This window comes from Oncorhynchus mykiss, chromosome 5 (genome assembly GCF_057628025.1).
Source record: "Oncorhynchus mykiss isolate SJ-2025 chromosome 5, ASM5762802v1, whole genome shotgun sequence".
In the NCBI taxonomy this organism is placed as follows: domain Eukaryota; kingdom Metazoa; phylum Chordata; class Actinopteri; order Salmoniformes; family Salmonidae; genus Oncorhynchus; species Oncorhynchus mykiss.
The window spans coordinates 15,102,792-15,127,110 of NC_143026.1; the positions used below are offsets into that span (position 1 = coordinate 15,102,792).

At 43.4% G+C, this 24,319-nt stretch overlaps 1 protein-coding gene across 10 annotated transcripts in view; it reads left to right on the top strand.

Annotated features, from left to right (window-relative positions):
* The window catches only part of sh3glb2b (SH3-domain GRB2-like endophilin B2b), a 51,680-nt gene extending 28,104 nt beyond the window's left edge, over positions 1-23,576 (top strand). For 5 of the 10 annotated variants that reach the window (XM_036976869.2, XM_090233835.1, XM_021601830.3 and 2 more), the window contains 5 exons: positions 4,289-4,378; positions 4,716-4,816; positions 4,940-4,954; positions 11,934-12,189; positions 21,970-23,576. In XM_036976869.2, coding sequence (XP_036832764.1) covers positions 4,289-4,378; positions 4,716-4,816; positions 4,940-4,954; positions 11,934-12,189; positions 21,970-22,077 — 570 coding nt within the window. In that variant the 3' untranslated portion in view covers positions 22,078-23,576. The remainder of the gene's footprint in view (positions 1-4,288; positions 4,379-4,715; positions 4,817-4,939; positions 4,955-11,933; positions 12,190-21,969) is intronic. The other 5 variants (XM_021601841.3, XM_090233839.1, XM_090233836.1 and 2 more) reach the window with 1 other exon arrangement.
* The last annotated feature ends 743 nt before the right edge of the window (positions 23,577-24,319 follow it).

The window sequence follows — 24,319 nt, forward strand, 5'->3', positions numbered from 1 at the left end:
GTCACTTTTATTGTAAATCAGAATAGAGTGTTTAGAAACATGAATATTTTTATTTACAATAAAAGTGACACTAATGCATTATCTACCATTTAATTAATATTGGGCACAAAATCTGAAACAACCAAAACAAACAGCAAATGCATCCAACAAATTTGTGAAGTCACAAGCTTGATGTAGTCATTGCGTGCTAGGAATATGGGACCAAATACATAACTTTTTACTACACATTAGTGAATTTGTCCCAATGCTTTTCGTGTAACACCCGTCGGAAGAAGTGGACCAAGTTGCAGCGCAGTACATGTTCATGATTCTTTATTTAATCTGAACACCAAACAAAAGAACAACGAACGTCACGTTCTGAAGGCTACACAGAGCTAACAAAAACAACATCCCACAACCTAAGGTGGCAAAACAGCCTGCCTAAGTATGATTCCCAATCAGAGACAACGATAGACAGCTGTCCCTGATTGAGAACCATACCCGGCCAAAACATAGAAACACAAAACCTAGAAATAAAGAACATAGAATTCCCACCCAAATCACACCCAGACCAAACCAAATAGAGACATAAAAAGGCTCTCTAAGGTCAGGGTGTGACATTTGGTCCCCTAAAATGGGGGGACTATGTACAAAAAGTGCTGTAATTTCTAAACAGTTCACCTGATATGGATGAAAACACCCTCAAATTAAAGCTGGAGTACAGCCCCAAAAACTAAATAAATGTAATTGTTCCAATACTTTTGGAGCTCACTGTACATGCATGTGTGCATATACACTGAGTGTACAAAACATTAAGAACACCTGCTCTTTTCATGTCATAGACTGAATCCAGGTAAAAAACTATGGTCCCTTTATTGAAGTATCTTGTTAAATCCACTTCAATCAGTAGATGAAGGGTAGGAGACAGGTTAAAGAAGGATTTTAAGCCTTGAGACAATTGATATATGGATTGTGTATGTGTGCCATTCAGAGGGTGAATGGGTAAGACAAAAGATGTTAAGTGCCTTTGAATGGGTAATGATATTAGGTCAAATTTATTTAAATCAATCAAATTTATTTATGAAGCCCTTCTTACATCGGCTGATGTCACAAAGTGCTGTACAGAAACCCAGCCTAAAACCCCAAACAGCAAGCAATGCAGGTGTAGAAGCATGGTGGCTAGGGAAAACTCCCTAGAAAGGCCAGAACCTAGGAAGAAACCTAGAGAGGAACCAGGTTATGAGGGGTGGCCAGTCCTCTTCTGGCTGTGCCGGTTGGAGATTATAACAGAACATGGCCAAGATGTTCAAATGTTCATAGATGACCAGCAGGGTCAAATAATAATAATCATAGTGGTTGTCGAGGGTGCAGCAGGTCAGCGCGTCAGGAGTAAATGTCAGTTCATAGCTGATCATTCAGAGTATCTCTACCGCTCCTGCTGTCTCTAGAGAGTTGAAAACAGCAGTTCTGGGACAGGTAGCGCATCCGGTGAACAGGTTAGAGTTCCATAGCCGCAGGCAGAACAGTTGAAACTGGAGCAGCAGCACGGCCAGGTGGACTGGGAACAGCAAGGAGTCATTGTGCCAGGTAGTCCTGAGGCATGGTCCTAGGGCTCAGGTCCTCCAAGAGAGAGAAATAAAGAAAGAAAGAGTATTAGAGTGAGCATACTTAAATTCACACAGGACACCCGATAAGACAGGAGAAATACTCCAGATATAACAGACTGACCCTAGTCCTCCGACACATAAACTACTGCAGCATAAATACTGGAGGTTCAGACAGGAGGGGTCGGGAGACACTGTGGCCCCTGTCCGACGATACCCCTGGACAGGGCCAAACAGGCAGGATATAACCCCACCCACTTTGCCAAAGCACAGCCCCCACACCACTAGAGGGATATCTTCAACCACCAACTTACCATCCTGAGACAAGTCCGAGTATAGCCCACACAGATCTCCGCCATGGCACAACCTAAGGGGGGGCACCAACCCGGACAGGAATATCACGTCAATGACTCAACCCACTCAAGTGACGCACCCCTCCTAGGGACGGCATGGAAGAGCACCAGTAAGCCAGTGACTCAGCCCCTGTAATAGGGTTAGAGGCAGAGAATCCCAGTGGAGAGAGGGGAACCGGCCAGGCAGAGACAGCAAGGGCGGTTCGTTGCTCCAGAGCCTTTCCGTTCACCTTCACACTCCTGGGCTAGACTACACTCAATCATAGGACCTACTGAAGAGATTAGTCTTCAATAAAGACTTAAAGGTTGAGACAGAGTCTGCGTCTTTCACATGGGTAGGCAGACCATTCCATAAAAATTGAGCTCTATAGGAGAAAGCCCTGCCTCCAGCTGTTTGCTTAGAAATTCTAGGGACAGTAAGGAAGCCTGCGTCTTGTGACCGTAGCGTACATGTAGGTATGTACGGCAGGACCAAATTGGAAAGATGGGTAGGAGCAAGCCCATTTAATGCTTTGTAGGTTAGCAGTAAAAACTTGAAATCAGCCCTTTCCTTAACAGGAAGCCAGTGTAGAGAGGCTAGCACTGGAGTAATATGATCACATTTTTTGGTTCTAGTCAAGATTCTAGCAGCCGTGTTTATTTAGTGCTTTATTCGGGTAGCCGGAAAGTAGAGCATTACAGTAGTCTAACCTAGAAGTGACAAAAGCATGGATTCATTTTTCTGCATCATTTTTGCACAGGAAGTTTCAGATTTTTGCAATGTTACGTAGATTGAAAAAAGCTGTCCTTGAAACAGTCTTGATATGTTCGTCAAAAGAGAGATCAGGGTCCAGAGTGATGCCGAGGTCCTTCAGTTTTATTTGAGACGACTGTACAACCATCAAGATTAATTGCCAGATTCAACAGAAGATATTTTTGTTTCTTGGGACCTAGAAGAAGCATCTCTGTTTTGACAAGTTTAAAAGTAGAGAATTTGCAGCCATCCACTTCCTTTGTCTGAAACACTTACAGGGAAGGCAATTTTGGGGCTTCACCATGTTTCATCGAAATGCACAGCTGTGTGTCATCCGCATAGCAGTGAAAGTCAACATTATGTTCCCGAATGACAAGCTAGTCGGAAGACTTCCAGTTTGGTGTGGCGCCATTGCCGTTCCAATTTTCTGGAAGCTTGCTTCAGAGCTCGGGTATTTTCTGTATACCAGGGAGCTAGTTTCTTATGACAAATGTTTGTTTTTTTTTTAGCAGTGCGACTACATCTAGGGTATTTATTACGCAAGGTTAAATTGAGTTGCTCAGTTAGGTGGTTAACTGATTTTTGTCCTCTGACGTCCGTGGGTAGACAGAGGGTGTCTGGAAGGGCATCTTGGAATCTTTGGGTTGTCCGAGAATTTATATCATGACTTTTGATGGTCCTTGGTGGGGGTCTGAGCAGATTATTTGTTGTGATTGCAAACGTAATAAAATGGTGGTCCGATAGTCTACTACAAGGTCCAATAAGAACTCAGTGAGGAACGCGGCAGCGTAGCCTAGTGGTTAGAGCGTTGGACTAGTAACCAAAAGGTTGCAAGTTCAAATCCCCGAGCTGACATATCTGTGATCTGCCCCCCCAAGGCAATGTTCCTAGGCTGTCATTGAAAATAAGAATTTGTTCTTAACTGACTTGCCTAGTTAAATAAAGGTAAAATAAACGCTGTATATGGCCCAGGAGGCCTGTAAACAGTAGCTATAAAAAGGTGATTGAGTAGGCTGCATACATTTCATGACTCGAAGCTCAAAAGACAAAAACTGCTTTTTTGGGGGGGGGAATTGAAATTTGCTAGCAACACCTCTGTGTTAGCATCACCTTTGCGGGATGCGCGGGGGATATGGTCACTAGTGTAACTAGGAGGTGAGGCCTCACAGTAAATTCATCAGGCTTAAGCCATGTCTTAGTCAGGCCAATCACATCAAGATTATGATCAGTTCATTGACTATAACTGCCTTGGAAGTGAGGGATCTAACATTAAGTAGCCTTATCTTGAGATGTGAGGTATCACAATACCTCCTCTGCACAGATGGGCACTAAACACAATTAGCCCTCCTACCCCAGTTTACCTTGCCTAAATCAGTCCGTCCCATATCTGATTTGAGATGTGCAAGAGATTAGTCTCTTCAACTAATCTTGGTTACCCAGAAGTAAAATTATTGTAAAAAAGTTGTCACTTCCAGTTTAATCTGTCCACGAGAGATGACTCAATTACTGATAGGGGGGGGGGGGGGGGGGTGCAACTCAATATTTGGAATGTGTCTTTAATGTTTTGTACCCTCAGTGTATGTGGGTGTTCATGTGGTCTCTCCCGTCTTCTCCTATAGGCGGAGCAGGAGCTGCGTGTGGCTCAGACAGAGTTTGACAGACAGGCCGAGGTCACCCGGCTGCTACTGGAGGGCATCAGCAGTACACACGTGAGTCCAGAGACATCACACACACACTAGTCACGGGAGGATGCTGGATCAGGGCTAGAGATCAGGGGTAACTCTACTCCATTAAAGCAGTCAAACAAACAAAAAAGCAGGTTCTAACCAGTTCTCACAACCTATGTGTCTAAGATGGGTGAGTGATTAGATATTTAGAGCCTAAACAGATGGGACAAGTATTCAGCCAATTTTGCTCCAGCAAATATAAACTGTAACGTTGCGGTTTAGTAACAATCATTGTGAAAACCATTGAATGTGTGAAACCAGGCTTTTGGAAGTACAACTTGTTTCTTGTCTTTCACCCTGTCCCCCCTTTCCCTGATAGGTCAACCACCTGCGCTGCCTGCATGAGTTTGTGGAGGCCCAGGCTACATACTATGCCCAGTGTCACCAGTACATGCAGGAGCTGCAGAAAGAACTGAGCAGGTGAGCACTTTACTACGGAGGTATAGTTGGATGAATCATAACCCTTATGAGTGGGTTGAAGTGGCTTTGTTTACATACATGGGAAAATTCTTCAACATTTCCCTTTTTTCTCTCTGCTGGCAGTGCTAACAGCAATACGTAAGTAACTAGTGTTGTTGTTGATGATAGTGTTGTTTGTAGTGTTGCGTTTGTGTGTTTTTAAGAGTGATTTGTGCGTATTTGTAAATACAGTGCCTTCAGAAAGTATTCACACCCCTTGATTTTTTTTCTACACATTTGTTGTGTTACAGCCTGAATTTAAAATAGATTCCTTTTTTAAAAATTAGTATTACGTTTTTTTTTTTTTTATGCGTCACTGGCCTACATACAATACCCCCATAATGTCAAAGTGGAATTATATTTTTCAACATTTTTCCAAATTAATGAAAAATGAAAAGTTGAAATGTCTTTAGTCTAAGTATTCAACCCCTTTGTTATAGCAAGCGTAAATAAGTTCAGCAGTAAAAATGTCACATAATAAATTGCATGGACACACTCTGTGTGCAATAATAGTGTTTAATATGATTTTGACTTCCTCATCTCTGTACACCACACATACAATTGTCTGGAAGGTCCCCAAGTCCAGCAGTGAATTTCAAACACAGATTTAGCCACAAAGATCAGGGAGGTTTTCCAAAGCCTCGCAATGAAGGGCACCTTTTGGTAGATTGGGGGGAAAAATACAAAAATAAACAGACATTGAATATCCCTTTGAGCATGGTGAAGTTATTAATTACACTTTGGCTGGTGTATCAACACATCCAGTCACTACCAAGATTTGTATTTATTTATTTCACCTTTATTTAACCAGGTAGGCAAGTTGAGAACAAGTTCTCATTTACAATTGCGACCTGGCCACGATAAAGGAAAGCAGTTCGACACATACAACAACACAGAGTTACACATGGAGTAAAACAAACATACAGTCAATAATACAGTATAAACAAGTCTATATACGATGTGAGCAAATGAGGTGAGATAAGGGAGGTAAAGGCAAAAAAAAGACCATGGTGGCAAAGTAAATACAATATAGCAAGTAAAACACTTGAATGGTAGATTTGCAGTGGAAGAATGTGCAAAGTAGAGAGAAATAATGGGGTGCAAAATAAATAAATACAGTAGGGGGAAAGGTAGTTTGGGCTAAATTATAGATGGGTTATGTACAGGTGCAGGGATCTGTGAGCTGCTCTGACAGCTGGTGCTTAAAGCTAGTGAGGGAGATAAGTGTTTCCAGTTTCAGAGATTTTTGTCCGATAGACCAATTCAGATAGCAGCCGATAAGACAGCTAACGATTAGCGGGCCGCAGATGGGCGTTCAGGTAACGTCGCGACGGAGGGGCCAGTTGGATAACACCCTCGGGCAGTTAACGTCGGTAGTCCAGTCGTGAAGGCCCAGTGGGGCTCTGCATGGGCAGTAAAACGGGTCTGGATAGGTGATTGTAGCCCAGGAGTGGCTGATGGAACTCTTCAGCTGGCTAGTTCCGGAATAATTTATGTTTGCTCCGGGATCGACGTAAGCCAATAGTCACACGGATGGCAGCTAGCTAGCTGCGAGATCCAGGTGTAAATGTCCAGAGCTTGGGGTTGAAATCCGGGGATATGAAGAGAAAAATGGGTCCGGTATGTTCTGGTCTGAGTCGCGTTGTACAAAACTGGCGATAGCTTTTCGAGTAAACTGGCTAGCTTCTGGCTAGAAAAAGATATAGCCGTCTTTCCTATCTCCGTTGCCGGAGAGGAAGGAAACTGCTCAGGAATTTACCCATGAGGACAATGGTGACTTTAAAACAGTTAGTGTTCAATGACTGTGATAGGAGAAAACTGAGGATGGCTCAACACCATTGTAGTTACTCCACAATACTAACCTAATTAACAGTGGTAAAAGAAGGAAGCCTATTCAGAATAAAAATATTCCAAAACATGCATCCTGTTTGCAACAAGGCACTAAATTAATAATGCAAAAAATGTGGCAAATCAATTAACTTTTTGTCCTGAATACAAAGTGTTATGTTTCGGGCAAATCCAATACAACACTTTACTAAGTACCAGTGGCGGTCGGTGCCGTTTTAAGATAAGGGAGAACGATCATTTTTTTAATGAGCACGGCCTTATTTCTATTACAACATATTGAATCATGTTCATTCATATTCCATTCACCCAGATCAATGTAACATCTATAGGTTTAGGCTACTACCTGTAAAAATTGTGCTATTTGGTGTATTTTTTTTTGCGTTATTTGTAACTTATTTTGTACAAAATGTTTCTGCCACTGTATCTTATGGCAAAAAAGAGCTTATATCAGGACAGCGATCACTCACCTCGGATTAGACAAAGATTTTTTTCTTCAACAAGCAGGACACACAGAATGTACTTCAAACACCCGACAAGGCCAACATCCCTGTCATTGGCAAGAGTTAGAGACGCAGATACAGAGGACACAGAGCGGGGTGCCTCGTAAGGATCCGCAGACGGCTAGTGGGAAAGCTGCCATTACCGTCATTATTACTTGGACAATAAATTAGACGAGGTACAATCACGAATATCCTACCAACGTGACATCAGAAACTGTAACATCTTATGTTTCATGGAATCGTGACTGAATGATGACATGAATATTCAGCTAGTGGGATATACGCTGCACCGGCAAGATGGAACAGCACACTCTGGTAAGACGAGGGGGGTGGTCTGCATATTTGTGAACAACAGCTGGTGCACGAAATCTAAGGAAGTCTCTAGATTTTGCTCGCCTGAAGTAGAGTATTTATGATAAGTAGTTGACCACACTATTTGCCAAGAGTTTTCATCTGTACTTTTCATGGCTGTTTATTTACCACCACAGACGGATGCTGGCACTAAGACCGCACTCGGCTGTATATGGAAATAAGCAAACAGGAACCCACTTACCCAGAGGCGGCGCTCCTAGTGGCTGGGGATTTTTAAATCAGTTTTACCTAACCTTCTATCAACATGTTAAATGCGCAACCAGAAGGAAAAACATTCTTGATCACCAGTAATCCACACAAAGAGACACATACAAAGCTCTCCCTCGCCCTTCATTTGGTCAATCTGACCACAATTATATCCTCCTGATTCCTGCTTACAATCAAAAGTTAAAGCAGTAAGCACCAGTGACTCGGTCTATTAAAAAAAAAAGTGGTCAGATGAAGCAGAGGCTAAACCACAGGACTGTTTTGCTATCACAGACTGGAACATGTTCTGGGATTCTTCCCATGGCATTGAGGAGTACACCACATCAGTCACTGGCTTTATCAATAAGTGCATCGAGGACGTCGTCCCCACAGTGACTGTACATACATACCCCAACCAGAAACCATGGATTACAGGCAACATTCGCACTGAGCTAAAGGGTAGAGCTGCTCCTTTCAAGGTGCGGGACTCTAACCCGGAAGCTAATAAGAAATCCTGCTATGCCCTCTGACAAACCATCAAACAGGCAAAGCGACAATACCGGGCTATGATTGAATCGTACTACATCGGCTCTGACGCTCGTCGGATGTGGCAGGGCTTGCAAACTATTACAGACTACAAAGGGAAGCACAGCGTGAGTTGCCCAGTGACACGAGCCTACCAGAGGAGCTAAATCACTTTTATGCTTGCTTCGAGGCAAGTAACACTGAAACATGCATGAGAGCATCAGCTGTTCTGGATGACTGTGGGATCACACTCTCCGTAGCTGACGTGAGTAAGACCTTTAAACTGGTCAACAGTCACAAGGCCGCGGAGCCAGACGGATTACCAGGACGTGTGCTCCTGGCATGTGCTGACCAACTGGCAGGTGTCTTCACTGACATTTTCAACATGTCCCTGATTGAGTATGTAATACCAACATGTTTCAAGCAGACCACCATAGTCCCTGTGCCCAAGAACACTAAGGTAACCTGCCTAAATCACTACCGACCCATAGCACTCATGTTTGTAGCCATGAAGTGCCACTCCAATTTGCATACTGCCCAAACAGATCCACAGATGATACAATCTCTATTGCACTCCACGCTGCCCTTTCCCACCTGGACAAAAATAACACCTACGTGAGAATGCTATTCATTGACTACAGCTCAGCGTTCAACACCATAGTACCATCAAAGCTCATCACTAAGCTAAGGATCCTGGGACTAAACACCTCCCTTTGCAACTGGATCCTGAACTTCCTGACAGACCGCCCCCGGGTGGTAAGGGTAGGTTGCAACACATCCTCCACGCAGATCGACAACACTGGAGCCACTCAGGGGTGCGTGCTCAGTCCCCTCCTGTACTCCTTCTTCACCCACGACTGCGTGGCCAGGCACGACTCCAACACCATCATTAAGTTTGCAGACGAGACAGCATGTAGGGAGATCCGAGACCTGGCTGGGTGGTGCCAGAATAACAACCTATCCCTCAACGTAATCAAGACAAAGGAGATGATTGTGGAATACAGGAAAAGGAGGACTGAGCACGCCCCCATTCTCATCTACGGGGCTGCAGTGGAGCAGGTTGATGTCCACATCACCAACAAACTAGAATGGTCCAAACACACCAAGACAGTCGTGAATAGTGCACGACAAAGCCTATTTCCCCCTCTCATCCTCAAATGGTTCTACAGCTGCAACATCGAGAGCATCTGGTTGCATCACCGCCTGGAATGGCAACTGCTCGGCCTCCGACTGCAAGGCACTACAGAGGGTAGTGAGTACGGCCCAGTACATCACTGGGGCTAAGCTGCCTGCCATCCAGGACCTCTACACCAGGCGGTGTCAGAGGAAGGCCCTAGCCATCCCAGTCATAGACTGCTCTCTCTACTGCCGCATAGCAAGCGGTACCGGAGCTCCAAGTCTAGGACCAAAAGGCTTCTCAACAGCTTTTACCCCCAAGCCATAAGACTCCTGAACAGGTAATCAAGTGTTTACCCGGACTATTTGCATTGTCCTGCCCCCCATCCCCTCTTTTACGCTGCTGCTACTCTGTTTATCATATATGCATAGTCACTTTAACCATACCTACATGTACATACTACGTCAATTAGCCTGACTAACCGGTGCCCCCACACTTTGGCTACCCGGATTATCTGCATTGTGTCCCGCCACCTGCCAACCCCTCTTTTACGCTACTGCTACTCTGTTTATCATATATGCATAGTCACTTTAACCATACCTACATGTACATACTACCTCAAATAGGCCGACTAACCAGTGCCTGTATATAGCCTTGCTACTGTTATAGCCTCGCTACTGTATATAGCCTCGCTACTGTTATTTTTCACTGTCTTTTTACTATTGTTTTTATTTCTTTACTTATCTATTGTTCACCTAATACCTTTTTTTTACTTAAAAATTGAACTGTTGGTTAGGACCTGTGAGTAAGCATTTCACTGTATGGTCTACGTCGTATTCGGTGCACGTGAAAATAAACTTTTGATTTGATATACATGATACAAAAATGTTCCCTAAACCCATTATGAGGTTGCTGAAACCTAGCCTATAAATGAAAGTTTACAATGTAGATGCACAAGTCGAGAGACATTTTTGTAATCAAGGTGACAGACATTGACACATTCAATACCGCCTTGCACAATATTGCCTGCATCTAGCTGATCTAGGGTGTAATCATTAGTCCAACAGTTGCAAACGAGAGTTTCTATTGGACACATTCAGTTATGTTTGCTTCCATTTTAGAAAGGTTTTTCAACAGAATCGGGGGAGTGAATACACCCCTGATCACACGCAAACACTGTTCACTTTCATAGCAGCCACATACAAACAGCATGATCCCTTTGATCATTGGATAATTCCTACTCGCATCTACGTGCTCTCCTCTCACCTTTTCCATTCACTTGTGGACTTCAGTGCACAACACATAAGCTGTCTGTGGCCAAACTTTCATATCATAATGGCTAACTGCTACACACAGCCTACATCGTTGCAATATTAGCTAAGGTTAAGTCAACATAGCTACTAGAACTAACGTGTTAGTAAACCTGTTACAATCATGCAGTACAGTGTATAGTTAGTTAGCAAGCAGTTCAGCATTTACACTGGCGGGCCCCGGTGGCAATCAATTAATAAAACCAAAAGGTTACCTTGACTTGGAAGAGTTCCAGTGTTGAATAATCATAGCCAGCTAGGCAACATAACATGACCTTCATTACAAATCAGTGCGTTTTAATCAATTATTTGGTGACGTGAATATATTTAGCATAGTTTTATCTAAAATGCCTAATTTCTTTTAATGTTTCACTGTTTAAAATAGTATGAAATTCACTGAGGAGGAGCCTCCTGAGTACCACTCTCCTTATTTTCAAGCATAGTGGTGGCTGCATCATGTTGTGGGTATGCTTGTAATCGTTAAGGACTTGGGGGTTTTCAGGTTAAAAAATAAATTGAATGGAGCTAAGCACAGTCAAAATCCTAGAGGAAACCCTGGATCAGTCTGCTTTCCACCAGACACTGGGAGATGAATTGACCTTTCAGTAGGCCAATCATCTAAAACACAAGGACAAATCTACACTGGAGTTTCTTACTAAGAAGATAGTGAATGTTCCTGAGTAGCTGAGTTACAATTTTGACTTAAATCCACTTGAAAATCTATAGCAATACCTAAAAATGGTTGTCTAGCAACAATCTACAACCAATTTGACAAAGCTTGAATAATTTGTTTAAGAATAATGGCAAATGTTGCACAATCCAGGTTTGGAAAGCTCTTAGAGATTTACCCAGAAAGACTCACAGCTGTAATCGCTGCCAAAGGTGCTTCTACAAAGTATTTACACAGGGGGGTGAATATTTACGTAAATTAGATATTTCTGTATTTCATTTTCAAAACATTTGCAAAGATTTCAACAACGAAAAAATGTTACTTTGCAATTATGGGGTATTGTGTATAGATGGGTAAAACAAAAAACAAACAAAAAAAGTCTGTAAGACAACAAATTGTGGAATAAGTGAAGGGGTATGAATACTTTCTGGAGGTATTGTACATTCTAAATATGTACTTGCTTGGGAAATATTATTCCTTTATCACCTTAGCACCCTAATTTATTACTTATGACCCCCTCTTCTTCCCCTCTCCCGTAACCTGACCCCAGGTACCCAAACTCTTTTGCCTCGAACGCCAACCCCTCCACCTCTGCCACATGCCCCTCCCCTGTCTCCTCTGCCACCCTGCCAGGAGTCTCACCCCCATGCCTGGCCTCCACCTCCACCCCTGGCATCGCTCGGGAGCCTTCTGGCCAGCTGAAAATCCAGGATGTGCAGCAGCCTTCCACAGGCCACCGCAAGGCCAAGGTCCTGTATGACTACGACGCCCACGACACTAGTGAGCTCTCCTTACTGGCCGACGAGGTAGGAGCAGCCATGGTTCACCACATCTGCTATGGGGAACCATTTGGAACATGCTGTATTATGTAAAAAAATATCAATTCTGTGCCACAAAATACAAACATTGCAATCTTTTGTCTACAAAATGCCAATTGGTAATGGCATGTTACAAACTGCATCCCATAATCTGGGACATTTTAAACAAGTTAGCCTCTGTCTCTCTTTTAGGGCTGACCCATTTAGTTGGCTGGGCAATTGTTTGTTCGATAGGCTGTTGGTCGAATGACATTTCTTTAGTCGAGCAGTAGCAAAAAAACTAAAGTTTCTGATTCGCGCCTGTCTGAGTGGACTAATCCATTGTGGAGGTCTTGGGGATGGCACAGTCCATCACTCTAAGATGTGCAACTGAAATTGTATATGGTTATAAACTCTTCATGGACTGCACCAGATTGGCCAGTTCTTGCTGTGAGATGTTACCCCACTCTTCTACCAAGGCACCTTCAAGTTCCCGGACATTTCTGGGGGGAATGGCCCTAGCCCTCACCCTCCAGTCCAGCAGGTCCCAGACGTGCTCAATGGGATTGCGATCCGGGCTCTTCGCTGGCCACGGCAGAACACTGACATTCCTGTCTTGCAGGAAATCACGCACAGAACGAGCAGTATGGCTGGTGGCATTGTCATGCTGGAGGGTCATGTCAGGATGAGCCTGCAGGAAGGGTACCACATGAGGGAGGAGGATGTCTTCCCTGTAACGTACAGCGTTGAGATTGCCTGCAATGACAACAAGTTCAGTCCGATGATGCTGTGACACACCGCCCCAGACCATGGCGGACCCTCCACCTCCAAATCGATCCCGCTCCAGAGTACAGGCCTCTGTGTAATGCTCATTCCTTCGACGATAAACGCGAATCCGACCATCACCCCTGGTGAGACAAAGCCGCAACTCGTCAGTGAAGAGCACTTTTTACCAGTCCTGTCTGGTCCAGTGACGGTGGGTTTGTGCCCATAGGCAACGTTGTTCAAATCAAATTTATTTATATAGCCCTTCGTACATCAGCTGATATCTCAAAGTGCTGTACAGAAACCCAGCCTAAAACCCCAAACAGCAAGCAATGCAGGTGTAGAAGCACGATGGCTAGGAAAAACTCCATAGAAAGGCCAAAACCTAGGAAGAAACCTAGAGAGGAACCAGGCTATGTGGGGTGGCCAGTCCTCTTCTGGCTGTGCCGGGTAGAGATTATAACAGAACATGGCCAAGATGTTCAAATGTTCATAAATGACCAGCATGGTCAAATAATAATAATCACAGGCAGAACAGTTGAAACTGGAGCAGCAGCACGGCCAGGTGGACTGGGAACAGCAAGGAGTCATCATGTCAGGTAGAGGACCGAGGGCTCAGGTCCTCCGAGAGAGAGAGAAAGAGAAAATTAGAGAGAGCATACTTAAATTCACACAGGACACTGGATAGGACAGGAGAAGTACTCCAGATATAACAAACTGACCCTAGCCCCCGACACATAAACTACTGCAGCATAAATACTGGAGGCTGAGACAGGAGTGGTCAGGAGACACTGTGGCCCCATCCATTGACAGCCCCGGACAGGGCCAAACAGGAAGGATATAACCCCACCCACTTTGCCAAAGCACAGCCCCTCCTTGGGACGGTATGAAAGAGCCCTAGTAAGCCAGTGACTCAGCCCCTGTAATAGGGTTAGAGGCAGAGAATCCCAGTGGAAAGAGGGGAACCGGCCAGGCAGAGACAGCAAGGGCGGTTCGTTGCTCCAGAGCCTTTCCGTTCACCTTCACACTCCTGGGCCAGACTACACTCAATCATATGACCCACTGAAGAGATGAGTCTTCAGTAAAGACTTAAAAGTTGAGACCGAGTTTGCGTCTCTCACATGAGTAGGCAGACCATTCCATAAAAATGGAGCTCTATAGGAGAAAGCTCTGCCTCCAGCTGTTTGCTTAGAAATTCTAGGGACAATTAGGAGGCCTGCGTCTTGTGACCGTAGCGTACGTGTAGGTATGTACGGCAGGACCAAATCAGAGAGATAGGTAGGAGCAAGCCCATGTAATGCTTTGTAGGTTAGCAGTAAAACCTTGAAATCAGCCCTTGCCTTGACAGGAAGCCAGTGTAGGGAGGCTAGCACTAGAGTAATATGATCAAATTTTGGGGTTCTAGTCAGGATTCTAGCAGTTGTTGCCAGTGATGTCTGGTGAGGACCTGCCTTACAACAAGACCTACAAGCCCTCAGTCCAGCCTCTCTCAGCCTATTGCGAACAGTCTGAGCACTGATGGAGTGATTGTGCATTCCTGGTGTAACTCAGGCAGTTGTTGTTGCCATCCTGTACCTGTCCTGCAGGTGTGATGTTCGGATTTACCAATCCTGTGCAGGTGTTGTTACATGTAGTTTGCCACTGCGAGGACAATCAGCTGTCCGTCCTGTCTCCCTGTAGCGCTGTCTTAGGCGTCTCACTGTACAGACATTGCAATTTATTGCCTTGGGCACATCTGCAGTCCTCATGCCTCCTTGCAACATGCCTAAGGCATGTTCACGCAGATGAGCAGGGACCCTGGGCATCTTTCTTTTGGTGTTTTTCAGAGTCATTAGAAAGGCCTCTTTAGTGTCCTAAGTTTTCATAACTGTGACCTTAATTGCCTACCGTCTGTAAGCTGTTAGTGTCTTAACGACCATTCCACAGCTGCATGTTCCTTAATTGTTTATGGTTCATTGAACAAGCATGGAAAACAGTGTTTAAACCCTTTACAATGAAGATCTGTGAAGTTATTTGGATTTTTACGAATTATCTTTGAAAGACAGGGTCCTGAAAAAGGAACGTTTCTTTTTTTGCTGAGGTTATTACATTGTGCAATACTAATAAAAATGATTTTATTTTATAACAAATGTGCTTTCTCGCGTGTTGGATAGTGGTTGCTGTCCGCGGATCTGAAATACATCAGTGCGCTGTTGAATTGGCACCTTTTCCTAGACTACGTTGCTATGTGCATAATAGTAAAGTTAACCAGCATATTGGTGTTAAGAACAATGCAGTGGAGGCAGCAGCAGAATGAGGAGACGAGAAAACTGCCATTGCTTTATTGTTTAAGAAAGGTGAGGAGAAAGGAAACTCCAATTTTAGGTCTATAATCAATAGCTTAACTGTTAAATGTTCCTGGCTTTATAAATCATTCATATACAGTACTGTGCAAAAGTTTTAGGCAGGTGTGAAAAAATGCTGTAAAGTAGGAATGCTTTCAAAAATAGACATGTTAATTGATAATATTTAAAAATTAACTAAATGCAAAGTGAGTGCTTAATGACTTTCGCTGTATGTTTGGGGTCGTTGTCATGCTGCAGAATAAATTTGAGGCCACTCAGATGCCTCCCTGATAGCATTGCATGATGAATAAGTATCTGCCTGTACTTCTCAGCATTGAGGAGACCATTAATTCTGACTAAATCCCCAACTCCATTTGCAGAAATGCAGCCCCAAACTTTCAAGGAACCTCCACCATTCACTGTTGAACCTCCACCATGCTTCACTGTTGAACCTCCACCATGCTTCACTGTTGCCCGCAGACACTCATTTGTGTACCGCTCTCCAGCCCTTCGGCAAACAAACTGCCTTCTGCTACAGCCAAATAATTCAATTTTGACTCATTAGTCCAGAGCACCTGCTTCCATTTTTCTGCACCCCAGTTCCTGTGTTTTTGTGCATAGTTGAGTCGCTTGGCCTCGTTGACATATAGGAGGTATGGCTTTTTGGCCGCGAGTCTTCCATTAAGGCCACTACTGACCAGACTTCTCCGGACAGTAGATGGATATACCAGGGTCCCACTGTTTTCTGCCAATTCTGAGCTGATGGCACTGCTGGACATCTTCCGATTGAAAAGGCAAGTGAGCATGATGTGTCTTTCATCTACTGCAGTAAGTTTCCTTGGCCGACCACTGTGTCTACGGTCACAAACGTTAACTGTTTCTTTGGGATTCTTCAAAAGAGCTTGGAGTGCACATCAGGAAATCCCTGTCTGCCTTGAAATTTCTGCCTGGGAGAGACCTTGCTGATACAGTATAACGACCTTGTGTCTTGTTGCTGTGCTCAGTCTTGCCATGGTGTATGACTTTTGACAGTTTACTGTCTTCATCAACCTCACCTTGCTTGCTGAGTCTGGCTGTTCCTCATCTAGTATTTCATCACATACATTCATATTTCATATATTTACACACACATACATGGAGCTCTGCATGTTCTGTCTTTTATACAAATGTCTAAATCGGCTCTAACATACCAGCCCCTAATTGTTAACTTCAGTGAAATGCATAACAATTACTTAATATTCAAAAATACAGCCAATACACAAGACATACTATACCAGAGCAGTATTACGGTTCATAGCTATAAACAAATGGTCCCATATAGGACATGTGATCTCAGTCCCAGATTTGAAGTGTTCAAGTGTTGTGTCAATGTCAAGAGTTTGACGTCTCAAAATGTTAGAGTACGACATCTGACAATCCGAGGTGCACGTGATTCAAAGATGGAGCTCTGTGTGTGTGTTTCACTCAGCTTCCTCCAGGAGCAGATAGAGTTTATTGATAGGTCTCTGTAAGATGTTGGTCTTGGTCTTATCCATGACGCTCCGGACAAGACCTTTGGCCCCTGGCAAAACTTCCACCACACGCCCCATCAGCCAAGAGTTCCTTGGGACCATGTCATCCACAATGAGAACAAGTTTCTCTTAGTTTTGTTCCACTTGTTCCGCTCCTGCATAAGTGGAAGATGCTCCCTTATCCATCTCTTCCAGAAGAGGTCAGTGATATATTGTACTTGTTTCCATCTCCTCAGTAAGTATGTCTCCTTTCTGGAATAGTCCTTGTGGCAGGACTGGCTTTGCATTCAGATGAAGCAGATGGTTCGGAGTCAGGAGTTCTAGATCATTAGGGTCATTTGTTACAGTTGTGATTGGTCTGTCGTTCATGATCGCCTCAACTTCACACAAGGCTGTCTGCAAAGCCTCATCATCCACTACTTGCTTTTTAAGGACTAGTGGATATTTTTTTGGAATAGAGGATATTTTTCACCAGTCGGATCAACCTCTCCCATACTCCCCCATGGTGGGCTACAGAGGGAGGGTTGAATGAACATTTCATTCAGTAATGCATTTTGAATATTGTTGTGATTTCAACACTTCTCCTAGCTCTCTGTTGATGTTCTGCGGTGGTCGCTGCAGCAGGGCATGACTGGCCCAGCATGCATTTCTAGTCTACTTCTGCGCTGCTCTAGCCCCTTGTTCCCGCACACTGACTCGGTACCGGTGCCCCCTGTATATAGCCTAGTTATTCTTCTTATGTTACTTTTTATTATTACTTTTTATTTTAGTCTACTTGGTAAATATTTTCTTCTTCTTGAACTGCACTGTTGGTTAAGGGCTTGTAAGTAAGCATTTCACGGTAAAGTCTACACTTGTATTCGGTGCATGTCACAAATAAAATTAGATTTGTCATGGAGTGTCGCTAAATATTTTCATATAGAAACTGATAAAACACACAGGTGCAAAATCAAGGTAACTTAAAAAATGAGCCCCTAACTAAGGGAGAATGGGAAGGGAAGTGGTACTTTGCAAGTGCAGCTCAACCAGGCTACACACCACCTTGCTATAGTATGTTCCGAGACACCCCCATGCCCTATGCCCTGTAAGAAATGGAAGCCAAGCTGAGAGACCTATTGCAACTAGGTGGTGGTTTCGTTGTGTCCACTGACATTTGGACTAGCAGAAGGGGACACAGTTTCCTGGGGGTTGTCGCTAGTTTCATTGACGGAAAATATAAAGGCCACATGATTTTGTTGAGCTGTGAGCACATACAAGGACATCACATAGCAGAAGCCATTTACCAAAAATAAGTGTCAAGTGATACGAGTGGTGACTGACAGTGCAGTGAGCGATGAGCGGGACTTCCAACAGCTGAACTCCACACACACACAGAGAGAGAGAGAGAGAGAGAGAGAGAGAGAGAGAGAGAGAGAGAGAGAGAGAGAGAGAGAGAGAGAGAGAGAGAGAGAGAGAGAGAGAGAGAGAGAGAGAGAGAGAGAGAGAGAGAGAGAGAGAGAGAGAGAGAGAGAGAGAGAGAGAGAGAGAGAGAGAGAGAGAGAGAGAGAGAGAGAGAGAGAGAGAGAGAGAGAGAGAGAGAGAGAGAGAGAGAGAGAGAGAGAGAGAGAGAGAGAGAGAGAGAGAGAGAGAGAGAGATCGTCATTTGTGTGTTGATTATTTTATCAAACGGTGCGCTTAAAGCATCAGACAAGCTCAGTGCATATAGTTGATTTGATTAAAACACATAGGATGTGTTTATATATGGAAAAATACAAAAGTCGACCAATCGAACAGATGACTCTTGGTCGACCCAGATTTTTTGGGGGTCTGGGACAGTCTTACTCTCTGTAGTGCAGTGGTTTTCAACCGGTGTGCCTTGAGAATCTCTCAGGTGTCATTAAACTTTTCCTAATATTGATGAAAAAAAATACACTCACTTATAAACATGACCTGTGGAATGCTCATGGAGGTTTGATTTGAGAGCACTAGTGTCGCTCAGATGATAGAGTTGAAGTCGGATGTTTGCATACACCTTAGCCAAATACATTTAAACTCCATTTTTCACAATTCCTGACATTTAATCCTAGTAAAAATTCCCTATCTTAGGTCAGTTAGGATCACCATTTTATTTTAAGAATGTGAAATGTCAGAATAATAGCAGAGATTGATTTTATTTCAGCTTGCATTTCTTTCATCACATTCCTAGTGGGTCAGAAGTTTACATACACTCAATTAGTATTTGGTAGCATCATTGCCTTTACATTTTTTAACTTGGGTCAAATGTGTTGGGTAGCCTTCCACAAGCTTCCCACAATAAGTTGGGTGAATTTTGGCCCATTCCTCCAGACAGAGCTGGTGTAACGAAGTCAGGTTTGTAGGCCTCCTTGCTCACACATGCTTTTTCAGTTCTGCCCACACATTTTCTATGGGATTGAGGTCAGGGCTTTGTCATGGCCAGTCCAGTACCTTGACTTTGTTGTCCTTAAGCCATTTTGCCACAACTTTGGAAGTATGCTAGGGGTCATTGTCCATTTGGAAGACCCATTTGCGACCAAGCTTTAACTTCCTGACAGATGTCTTGAGATGTTGCTTCAATATATCCATGTAATTTTCCTCCCTCATGAAGCCATCTATTTTGTGAAGTGCACCAGTCGCTCCTGCAGCAAAGCACCCCCACAACATGATGCTGCCACCCCTGTGCTTCACAGTTGGGATGGTGTTCTTCGGCTTGCAAGCCTCCCCCTTTTTCCTCCAAACATAACGATGGTCATTATGTCCAAACAGTTCGATTTTTGTTTCATCAGACCAGAGGACATTTCTCCAAAAAGTATGATCTTTGTCCCCATGTGCAGTTGCAAACCGTAGTCTGGCTTTTTTATGGCGGTTTTGGAGCAGTGGCTTCTTCCTTGCTGAGTGGCCTTTCAGGTTATGTTGATATAGGACTCGTTTTACTGTGGATAGATACTTTTGTACCTGTTTCCTCCCGCATCTTCACAAGGTCCTTTGCTGTTTTTCTGGGATTGATTTGCACTTTTCGCACCAAAGTACGTTCATCTCTAGGAGACCGAATGCGTCTCCTTCTTGAGTGCTATGACGGCTGCGTGGTCCAATGGTGTTTATACTTTGGTACTGTTGTTTGTACAGATGAACGTGGTACCTTCAGGCATTTGGAAATTTCTCTCAAGGATGAACGAGAACTGTGGAGGTCTACAATTTTTTTTCTGATGTCTTGGCTGATTTCTTTTGATTTTCCGATGATGTCGAGCAAAGATGCACTGAGTTTGAAGGTAGGCCTTGAAATACATCCGCAGGTACACCTCCAATTGACTCAAATTATGTCAATTAGCCTATCAGAAGCTTCTAAAGCCATGATATCATTTTCTGGAATTTTCCAAGCTGTTTATTAAAGGCACAGTCAACTTAGTGTATGTAAACTTCTGACCCACTGGAATTGTGATACAGTGAATTGTAAGTGAAATAATTTGTCTGTAAACAATTGTTGGAGAAATTACTTGTCATGCACAAAGTAGATGTCCTAACCGACTTGCCAAAACTGTAGTTTGTTAACAAGAAATGTTTGGAGTGGTTGAAAAATTTTTATTTATTTTTTATTTTACCTTTATTTAACCAGGTAGGCAAGTTGAGAACAAGTTCTCATTTACAATTGCGACCTGGCCAAAAATGAGTTTTAATGACTCCAACCTTAGTGTATGTAAACTTCTGACTTCAACTGTACATTGGCACATGGTTACAGTGGCACATGGTTACAGTGCATCTGTATCGTTCAGTGCACTCAGACTGTTGTTAAAAATTGGCGTCGGTTCAGCTAAACCCTAGGGTATGGCAAAGTGGGGACTGTAGAAATATTGCCGCTAGTTATAGCTCACTGTTGAAGCTCACTGTAAACAAACACAATGCCAAGAGTGCAAAGCTGTCATCAAGGCAAAGGGTGGCTACTTTGAAGAATCTCAAATATAAAATATATTTTGATGTAACAATTTTTTTAGTTACTACATGATTACATAGGTGTTATTTCATCATTTTGATCTACTCACTATTATTCTACAATGTAGAAAATAGTACAAATAAAGAAAAACCCAGGAATGAGTGTGTCCACACTTTTGACTGGTACTCTATACCCATTGATTCTTGAAGAATATCACTTATCGATGCCTAATGAGCCTGCTCATCAGAACCTAAAATATAAGCTTGTTTTGCTATTTTGTAAACAAACACTATAGCCTTAAATCCTAGTTAAAACTATAATTGTTATATCATGGATGGTCTGTCCTTGTATCTATAGCTCTGTCCATGAGTTTGGGAGTGGTTCCATTTCTCCAGCCCCATCCCTCAGCTGTTTACCAAAACAGTGGTGGGGTGTTCTCTTTGTTATTGTTCGAACTGCTGATTGCCCTTTTAATGAAAATTGAATTGTTTCAGAAAACAAATGAATGTGATTCAAATTCTATAAGAACATATGAAAACCCTGATCTCGTTACAGCCCTGTCGATCTCTGTAGCATATGATATCTAAGGAGTTGTGTGTTGGTGAGTGATTTGTTGTAAGTGTGTGCACATGAGGCCTTGCCCAGGCCTGAGGGTTATACTACAAAGCAGGTTCACGCAGTGGTCTAAGGCACTGCATCGCAGTGCTAGCTGTGCCACCAGAGATTCTGGGTTCGAGCCTAGGCTCTGTCGCAGCCGGCTGCGACCGGGAGGCCCATGGGGTGGCGTACAATTGGCCCAGCGTTGTTAGGGACGGTTTGGCCGGTAGGGATATCCTTGTCTCATCGCGCACTATTGACTCCTGTGGCGGGCCGGGCGCAGTGCACGCTGACCAGGTCGCCAGGTGTACGGTGTTTCCTCCGACACATTGGTGTGGCTGGCTTCCGGGTTGTGTTTCGGAGGACGCATGGCTCTCGACCTTCGCCTCTCCCGAGTCCGTATGGGAGTTGCAGCGATGAGGCAAGACTGTAACTACTACCAATTGGGGAGAAAAAAGGGGTAAAAATATATATTTTTTAAATAAATAAATAAAGGTCTATAAACGGGTGTTTTTGGTTTGTGAGTCAATTAGACCACGCCATTTTCAAGCTTATCAAGCTAGGTAATAAAAAAGTTATTTCAGAATATTTAGGCAAGTTAGCTGGCTAACTACTTGATTCTACTTTGTAGTATTATCCCTCTGATGTGATGCCCGCTCTGTTTCAGCTCATCACTGTCTACACAGTGCCAGGCATGGACCCAGACTGGCTCGTGGGAGAGCGGGGCAACCAGAAGGGCAAGGTGCCTGTCACCTACCTGGAGTTGCTGAGCTAGATGGACCCACGTAGGGACACACACACGTACACACACCTCCTCAAACGCACGCTCACACACACACACGCACACATGCCTCTACCCTATGGTCTCATGGCACAGGAGGTTGGTGGCACCTTAACTGAGGAGGACGGGCTTGTGGTAATGGCTGGAGTGGAATAAGTAGAATGGTATCAAACATGGAAAGATGCCATTCCATTTACTCCATTCCAACCATTTTTATGAGCCGTCTTCCCCTCAGCAGCCTCTGCTGTCTCATGGTGCGCAACACACTTACTTTGGTCTCTGGCCAATTCAAACGCATATGCAAAAGGATTCAAAAGCTAAATGAGTTGATATATAGCGCATCAGAAGGGGAACAGTCGTAAAAATAGTGAATAGTCTATATTCTAGCTCTATAGTTGCTCTTTTCCCACTAGCTATTTGGAATCCATCCACCTTGCACGCTCTATCTTTCTTTCTCATTGAGAAATGACAGGAGCCGCTCGAATAAGGTGGCATATCTGGGTATATAGTGTATATAATAGACTCTCAATATATAGAGGAAAGGTCCTTCTTGTTTTATTTCGTTTTTCAGCCAAGCTAATTTAGTCATAGTTAGTCACCATTACTTTGACATTTCAAAGCCATGGGGAAAAAAGTAAAACCGGCTGTAAAATCCCCCAGCTGTAGGCCTGTAATGCAAACATCATCCAGAGTGACGCAAATATTTATCTCTCCAAGGTGTTATTAGCCATTGGCTATAACAACATAAAAAATGAATCTTGAAAGAAAGAGACTGCTGTACAGTTTGCTAACAGAAGGTGACTCATATTGGCTGAGTCATAAACAGGTGATGAAAGACGAGAGGAATAGTTGAATTTCAGTTCTTATGTTTTCTGACTGGTTGCATTCTGTTTATGTACGTATTCTATTGACGTGGCTTTTATTTCTTAGGTATCACTGTTTGACTTTTTTACGAGTGTTCCCCCATCTTGCCCTATTTGTGAGGAAAAAGACAAAACCATGGTAACTTTATTAAACTAACAAAGGTTAATGCAAATCAAAGTATTGAGTTGCTCTCTCAGTGGGTTGATCCGTTGTTGATGTTTGCGTGTCATTGTTGTTTTTGTTTATCCACTCTGGTTGCTGATGTTTGTCGAGTTTCGGGTGTGTTTTACTAGCTATCAGGTCTTAATGTTTGTCTTTTTGAATTTGTAGATGTTTTGAAATGGGTGTAGTTGTATGTAATAAGTTCAGACCTGTGGTTTCCTTTCCTCCCTGATCTCCCTTTACCCCTGTGTGGGTCGCCATCTCTCCCTGAACCCCTCAACCATTCCTCCTGTCAGTGTTACCAATATGCTGTTGTATGATTATGGTATGAATGGAACTTGAAGAAAATTAACAACAGCTTGTTTAAACTGATAAAAAATAAGCACTGGATAATCTGACACATTAAAACAAAACAACTGTTCATTTATAACATTGTACAACTGAATAAAATGTTACATTTCAACATTGTTTTTTTTGTGATGATGCAGTTCCACTCCTCATATTTTGTGTTTATTGGATAGATGTAGGAACGAGTGTACTGAAATAGCAGTGGACCAGAGTCAAACCCATGTTGCAGCGGAGGCAGGGGCTTAGACCGCTAGACCAGCCTAGGTCACATGTAATGTTTTTGAAAGACAGAGTGGGATGATCTGTGACTCACTGGAACCTTTCCCGGTTTGAGGAATTAATGCAGCCACAGAGTTACACACAGACAGGGTAATACATAGGGATAGACTGATGTGGTTTTCTGAAGGCACTCTGTGCAGCTACCTCACCAAATGTGGATTGTAGCTTTAAGACAACATCATTTAAAGGTTCCCTTATTTGGCCTTACGATAAGACCTAGGCCAGGATTCAATCTGATCGTGTTTTGTCTGATGTGCACCTTTTTAAAGGCAATGTTATCACATTTGTGGAGACTGTGTTCACGGTAAATGCTGTATATATCGTCTCAATCAGAAATTAGCTTTAAATATCATATAAAACTGATCTACCACTGATCGGATTGAATCCGAGTTAAAGTTAAACCTTGGTCGCAAATGGGTCTTCCAAATGGACAATGTGTTACGGTGAGTGAATTAGGACCCAAAAGCGAATTAACTTAAACAGAGCTTCTTTAATAACCAAACATAGGTAGGCTCAGATAGACCGGCAGATTCCGACAGGACAGGACAAGGTTACAGCAAACATGACGATAGTCTGGTTCAGG